This window comes from Saccostrea echinata, unplaced genomic scaffold (assembly GCF_033153115.1).
Source record: "Saccostrea echinata isolate AGI-Se365-2 ecotype Australia unplaced genomic scaffold, CSIRO_AGI_Sech_v1 ptg000008l, whole genome shotgun sequence".
Lineage (NCBI taxonomy): Eukaryota > Metazoa > Mollusca > Bivalvia > Ostreida > Ostreidae > Saccostrea > Saccostrea echinata.
The window spans coordinates 10,873,102-10,881,129 of NW_026889757.1; the positions used below are offsets into that span (position 1 = coordinate 10,873,102).

General features: G+C 33.6%; 1 protein-coding gene across 1 annotated transcript; it reads right to left on the bottom strand.

Annotated features, from left to right (window-relative positions):
* Positions 1-256: 256 nt before the first annotated feature.
* On the bottom strand, positions 257-2,921 carry LOC133181362 (uncharacterized). The gene is made up of 4 exons (XM_061315879.1): positions 2,906-2,921; positions 2,429-2,631; positions 684-785; positions 257-599 (listed from the first exon to the last, which is right to left on the bottom strand). Exons 1-4 carry the CDS (start codon positions 2,919-2,921, stop codon positions 267-269), a joined length of 654 nt encoding a protein of 217 aa, XP_061171863.1. The 3' UTR covers positions 257-266.
* Between the last annotated feature and the right edge of the window lie 5,107 nt (positions 2,922-8,028).

Consider the following 8,028-nt stretch of genomic DNA (forward strand, 5'->3'; position numbering starts at 1 on the left):
AATCAGAAGCCACTTGTGCATGGCAGGCCTCATTAAAGAAGTTAATGTTAAAATTTCAATTTGATACATCAAAAACTTCAAAATTTTGCTCATTAATATTCAAATCCAATCGGAATCATCTGGTTACTTTATAGGTCAAAGACAAAAATTAATAACAAGTTTTACAAAAATATGCAAATTTTTAATTATCAAATCTGTACAAATATGCAAAATTCAGACTTGTTTGTAGTTTGAGGCATCACTTTTATGATTTATGCATTTGAATGTCAATTATCTGCATATCCGTTTCTGAGAAGAGTCACAATTTTTTGCATATCTCTGGATAATAAGAAGTGATATAGATGTCGACTGGCGGCAGACAACTCGTTGTAAGTGAGCGGAACTGTGGCCGGGTTTTGCAGTGATGGAATCACACGGTCCCGATTCACTATAACTGTGTAGAATTCGCAAATGAGATCTTGTAAATAACTGTAAATATCATTGATAACAGAACTATAAGATATCCTATCTGAGGACTCTTCCAGTTTTTTCATATGTTCCACAAAAGGCCATATATTAAGGAGAACTTGATAGTCTCGAATAAGCTGTTCATCGATATCCTGAAATGATAAAATTGGAACATAAATATGAATGTCATGACTCAGCTTTATGAAGAAAAATAAGAAATTTCACTCAAAACTTACTTCGCCAACATTTTGCAAATTGAAAACTGGAAATCCATCTAAACCTTCAGATGAACCAATGGCTTCGAGCAAATGCTGATCACCCCTCAGTCCTCTTTCTTTCTATTTCATTACAAAGGAACTAATTAGATATTGCTATTTAAAGGCGTACATATCTTTTTCTGGCAAATAAACTCCTTAAAGTGAAAAGGAACATGTACCAGGAATGGTATACACATTTTCTTTAAATTTGCATTTGGATTTTTTTAATCGTTGAACAATAGCCCATATGATAGCAGTAGCAATTGGTTGTTTAAAAATCACAAGAACTGAAGTAGTGAATTAGTAATTGTATCTTATTCCACCAAAAGGGGTGTCCCTTTTTTAAAATTTCAAAATTAAAAAGCTAGATACTGCTATAAGACAGAAAACACTGACGTGAGTTTGTGTCGAAAATTATTCTCCTTTGTACATAGCCTACTAGCGAAGAATCGACAAAAGTTTGTAATTTACATAAATATACATGTATCAAATTTATCAGAAGATGTTTCGGTGAGCATGTCGTCCATCGGCCTCTTCTGTTAGAATTCCATGCAAAAATTCATATAACCAACCCGAAACAAACCAATTCAAAAATAATAAATTCAACTCTAAAAGGGGATTTTTGAAAGGAAGGTTTTGATAAAAAAACAAAAAAAACAAAAAACAATTGGCTCCTAAATTTGCCTCCTTGATGAAAAAAACCCCGTATTGCATATCTACAAGACACTACAATCATATTCTATAACTTGATTTGTCAACTTTCTTTTGTTATATAGGTTACGAGGTAATAGATTAAACAGCTGATATGTAATTATTACCAATTTTGTTGCTTTAAAATGATACTACAAGAAAACATAAATTATTCTGAAAGTTCAAAATTGATTTTATTATAGACTACCGCTGATAGTAATGTAGGATTGATTAATAGTATATTTTTTAACGTCCCATTCGAGAATTTTTCACTCAGATAGAGGCGTCACCGTATGCCGGTGAAGGGCTTCAAATTTAGACCTTTACTCGGCACTCAGGGCCATTGAGATGTGACTGTTCTTTATCGTGCCAACGCCTTAGGTGACATAGGATCTCAGTTTTTAAAATTTCTTCTAAAAGACTTGTGACTTTCACTTCTAGTGCCGGTCGCTTGGCGAAGGAACAGTCACTTCCTATCTTTACGTCTTAGGTTTGACGCAGCGCATCGGACAAGAATCGGAACCCGGGCCTCCTGATCATAAAGCGAGCGCCCTACACCTAGGCTAGTGATGTAGGAGTGAGATAGGAGAAATCCCGGATAGTGTTATGGGAGAAATTATCGTACCATAGTTGCTTTTTAATAGTCGTATATAATAAAGTACTTGTAAATTCAGACATATGATCAAAAAGTCCGATGAAGTTTTGATCTCTTTTTTAAAACAAATAAATTCCAAATGTTATTAAAAAATTGACTTGACGTGTATTTTCTTATATACTACTGTGGATTCATAAGATTTCGTGGTGGCTCAATACTCGTAGAATTCGTGGGTACGCTGCATCCAAAAGTACACATCCTCATTGAATAAATAATGAGGTTTTAAAAGCCTTCTTTCTTGTGTAGATATGAGTGAATACAAGAAATTACGACCCTCGAACATGTAAAATTTTGACAATCCACAAAAATTGGCATCAACGAATGTTAATGATTTCACAGTATTGCAATTAATTAAAAATATTGAAAGTGATATACTTACAAGTGTATCTATAAAATCTCCTAAGTTCCTTAAAAAAAGCTGAAATTTTTGTAGAAGGCGTGGAATGGCATCTTCTACAGTTTCTGATACAGTCATTTGAAAAACATTGTTTCTTTCACGACTTCCTGCGCACATGTTTACAGGAGAGCAATCTGTTTTATAATTGTCCAACATAAAGATGAAAAAAGCAAAGTAGGATAAACCTACAATGAAATGTAAAGATAAAAAGATTAAAAAAAAAAAGGATCGTTCTCATCCATTTAAACAATGCAATTCATGAGCAAAGCCAACAATGACCTTTGAAAACAGCGATGGTGCAAGGTGCCATCAAAAAGAATATATGAAAAACCATGAAGTAAAATAAAAACCCTATGAAGTTATTTTTTAAGGTAGTTTTGAAAATATTAGCCTCAATGATGAAATGAAACCAAAAAAATCATTTTTTATTTAAATATTTTAACTTATCATAAAAGTTACCTTTTATATTCCTCATTGCATTTATTTTGCCAAAAAGTGATAAAATAATAATAAATACTTAAATAAATACATTCACCACAATTTCATTGAGACAGCTATTTTCAAAACTTTGCAAAAACCGAAGACCTTAACGACTTTCTTTTAGAATTTACAAACATAAGCAAAATAAAAAAAAAATATACCCACTTATCGATTTCAGCATGACAGAGGACAACATTTAGCTTAGACAAGCATTTGTTCCTTCACGATTTACTGTCTTTTATAGGCATAATGCGTTCACACCCCCTCAGTGGCGTGAGTTTAATACTGTCATTCTTCAGACTTCATTAAGTAAAAAATAATTTCAATAATTTTAGGGGAGGCCAGCATCGCTTAATTTGTTTTCCCCTCACAAAATGAAACATATTGTTCATTAGTAAGTATCGCCTTAAAGTACATTGACTATTTTTTTTAATATCATATACAAAAAGTATCATCATTTTTCTCTATCGTTGACAGCTACTGTAGATTCCTAAATATACGCGAGGGAAATATTATCACGTAATTTTGAGGAAAGCTCAACTCGCGAAATTGAATTACCCGCTATTATTTTTATGGCGAATAAATGTATGTAAAATCTCTAGATCAATTGTCCACTCGAGAATTATTGTTCTCGCGATTTGACGTACTACGGCCATTTCGCGATATTAAATACTCGCGTAAAATAAAGAATCTACAGTATCACACTTCAATCTTTTCATGTGATGTATCAAACTACATCACATTACCAAGAAATCAACATCTTACAAAGTGATTGTTTATATTTTAAGATTCTAAAAAAAAAAATTCAAAATTAGAAACAATCTTCTCTAAACCAACGTTAATGACGTCACAATAGTCTTTTTTTCTTTAAAAAGTTAGTCAAATTTAAAAACAGATACATCAGCTGCTTTTTTAATAGTGATGTCATATTATGTCGTAAAAATGCCTTATATGAGAAACTACTGAGTATTAGAAACATTAATTTAAAGATATTTCTCATAAAGTGATATAAACAATAATTAAACAAATGTAGCCTTTTGATTCGGTACAATCCTTAGTAATGTATACCTTAGAGAAAGCATGTTGACCTCGCACTGCGTTCTCGGTCGATATGCTTTCTCTATGATCTATATATCTAGAGATCGACCTCATTAAAAGGCTACATTTGTACAGTATTTGTTTTAGTGTATGTGTGTGTTTTTGTTGTTTAACGTCCATCTTGAGAATTTTCCCCTCATATGGAGACGTCACCACTTGCCGGTGGAGGGCTGCAGATTTTAGTCCTTTACTTGGTACCCAGGACCATTGAGCAGTGAGGGATATTTTTCGTGCCAGCACTTACTGCGACGCGGGACCTTGGTTTATACAGTCTCATCCGAAGGACCGGTCTCCACATCCCGCAGTGGGATTCGAACCCGCGTATTTAGGAACAACTCTTTACACCACGACTGTAGAGCAAACGCTCTAACGACTGCGCCTCGCGGGCGACTATTTGTATAGTATATCTCATATTAATCTTATAAGCACTTAATTCATATGAACAGGGTAGATAATCACAAAATAATTAATTTTTAGATCCATTAAAACACACACAGACTCATAATGATTGCATGAATTTTTATTATTTCATATCTTCATGACAAATGTTTGATATTTTCACATCATACATACATGTATACATGTACTAGTATTCCACCATTATTGTCTATTCTTCAAACTTCTGTAATCAAGGAATATAATGTTATTTTAATTGAAGGATGTAAAGTGGGTAATTGTTTTGTTTCAAGTTTTAGATCATAAAATTAGGACTTCGTGATATGTTTTCACTTTTTGAATCTGATATGAATGAAAATTCCCCTAAAGAGTCTGTCGCTTCACTTTCCTAAGATTTTGTGTCTAAAATGTCTAGTTTTATATGTGCTTTTAATGCAAAGGAACACTTGAAGAATACTTCTGAGATTTTTTTTCTCTCGCTTTAACAATGAGTTTATTGATTGAGAATGGAGATTTATCAACTTTTCAACAAAATTAGGAGACAAAGTGCATTTTGTTTCCGCTTAACTCAGCATCAGCATAGACTATGTAACTATGCTTTTATCTTACTCATGCATTTGTATCATTCGACGCAGAAGCTTACAAAAATGGGATCTGTATTTTTAACTAAAATTGGTGGCATTGTAAGATATTACTCATTTTTTTAATGAAAGAATACAACGTTATGACTTTGGACGTATATTTTATTTGACCAGTGATAATTGGAAGGTAAATAATTTCGATCAATGTTAATAAATTAGTGAGTCTAAAGGGCATGTTTTTTTTACAGTAACATTCCAGATCATTCTCTCCTGTCTGATAAAACTTGGTCGTACTGAAAACATACTCTTGCGTATCGAATAAGTTAGGAAACAAAAACATCATATGCAGGTGATATTGGAATATTACTACATAAATGAGGAAACGTATGCAAGCTATGGCATTCCTACAAACAAGAAACACCTTCTGCAATTTTTGGACATGAATGGGTATTACCAAAAATAAATTGTCCAACATTTTTCTCCGTAGTTGCTCCTCTTACTACCTATCGAAAAAGAGGAGTAAAATGAACATGATAAATCATTTCACAAAATTAAAACTGTCCTTATGAATTCCAGAGATAACAAAGAGTAATAAAACTTTAAAGTTTATTGAAACAATACAAATCGGAATCAGTGCAAACACAGCTCTAAAAGCATCAGAGATGGGAGCAGTACCATGGAGCAGTAAACATCCCCTGTCGACCGGTCACATCCGCCGTGTGTTCATTGTCGTGATCGGGCAAACGGACACACATATAGACAATTAAGTGTGTAAATAATGGCCCTACAATTGAATGAAAAACGTCAGTCAGCATTGGACCTAATGATAGATTGTATTTGCTGACAAGGTCATTGTATCGACCAAAAAACTTGCCAAATGTTGACTTTAAACGAGACATTAATATCCTTGTTTTATCAACTTGTTTGTCAAAAGTTTGCCTCGTTTTTAAAAATTGTTCGTACGTGGAGCATACTCTTGCGTATGGAATTAGCTGGGGGACATAAACTCCAGTGTGATAAGGGTGTGTTGCTACAAAAATAAGGTACGTTGACAATAGAATGATATTAGTCATTATGTTTATCACAATGTTTTGTTGTAAGGTTACCATAACGTCTAGCAGTAGGCCGGTCATTTCAACTTCATGTCTTCCTAAGCAATTCATGCTCGTCAATTATGTTAGTAATGTAGGAATCACGGCTGCATTTAAGAAAGGAGTGAAATGTGTAGGCAGAAATGTTTCTCATATTAAAAGGCAGAACATCAACAATTTCTACCATTGACAAAAACTGTCCTGCTCTGTTGCTAAATCTACAGCATTTTGATGTTATTTGAACTTTACAGTACATTTAATTAGTGTTTATACATATCGTTGCCACTCATTTCTACGCAAAGAATGCCATTCAAGAATCAAATATTTACAAGATGGAGTATATTTTTACAACAGTACAATATTATTACTGAGTATTTCAAAGACAATGTTAATGCAGATGACTTGTCAAGAGTAGCATGAATGTGGTATATACCATAATAATAATAAAAAAAAAACAAGAGACCCAAGGGCCTTAACGGTCACTTGAGTATAATACAACAATTTAGGAGATCCATAGAGTATAAAATAAACTGCCAGATGAAGCTTTGTTGCCCAAAAGCAGGGAAAAAGGATGATCAGAATCAATGAAATAATTAGTCTTGTATTCAGTAACAACTCATACATTAAATTCTAATTTACCCCCCATTTAGCACTATCACCATGCAGACTATTAACAAACTAATAGTTCCTCTGAATTACTTTTAACCCCACATTGTGACCTCTCACATTGGCCTCTCTTGGTCTGTGAAGAACATTTAATAAGTTATTTTTGTCTCATTTTTATCTATTTAATATTATTTATCTATCTGATCATTAAAACTATGAAAGTACTTTTTGTATTATTCAATATATATATTTTTTTGCATAATTCTCTTATTCTATTAACTTTCAAATACATTATTTACAGTGATTATTATCAAAAGTAAATGGCCAAGGGTATAACTTCTCTCATTTGAATACAAATTTGGAAAAAGCATCCTTGTGCACCTTTACCATGCACTTAGTTTGTTTAAATAATACCCAGGAGCAGAGAAGAAGATTTTCAAAGAATTAATGCATTTTCACTATATAATCAATATTATAGAGCCCCCCCCCCCCCCCCAACACCAGAACCCCTGACCCAGGGGCCATGAATTCACAATTTTGGAAAAGGCATCAATGTTTGTCATAACCATGCACTTAGTTTGTTTAAATAATACCCAGGAGCAGAGAAGATGATTTTCAAAGAATTAATGCATTTTCACTATATAATCAATAGAGCCCCCCCCCCTCATTACCAGAACCCCTGACCCAGGGGCCATGAATTTCACAATTTTGGAAAAGGCATCAATGTTTGTCATAACCATGCACTTAGTTTGTTTAAATAATATCCAGGAGCAGAGAAGAAGATTTTCAAAGAATTAATGCATTTTCACAATATAATCAATAGAGCCCCCCCCCCCATTACCAGAACCCCTGACCCAGGGGCCATCAATTTCACAATTTTGGAAAAGGCATCAATACTTGTTATAACCATGCACTAATTAGTTTGTTTAAATAATATCCAGGAGCAGAGAAGAAGATTTTCAAAGAATTAATGCATTTTCACTATATAATCAATAGAGCCCCCCCCCCCCTAACACCAGAACCCCTGACCCAGGGGCCATGAATTTCACAATTTTGGAAAAAGCATCATTGCTTGTCATAACCATGCACTTAGTTTGTTTATATAATACCCAGGAGCAGAGAAGAAGATTTTCAAAGAATTAATGCATTTTCACTATATAATCAATAGAACCCCGCCCTAGCACCAGAACCCCTGACCCTGGGGTCATGAATTTCACAATTTAGGTAGAGGGCCCAATGCTTATTACAACGATGCCAACAGTTTGACTGCTTGATGTCCAGGCGTAAAGAAGAAGATTTTTAAAGATTGGATCAATTTTGGTGGTTTTAG

Excerpts from the sequence above, each read along its gene's own strand:
- LOC133181362 (XM_061315879.1), bottom strand. Across the intron at positions 786-2,428 it reads GAGATTTTATAGATACACTT|AAAGAAAGAGGACTGAGGGG; the intron begins GTAAGTATATCA and ends GTAATGAAATAG. Across the intron at positions 600-683 it reads ATTTGCAAAATGTTGGCGAA|GATATCGATGAACAGCTTAT; the intron begins GTAAGTTTTGAG and ends TTATCATTTCAG.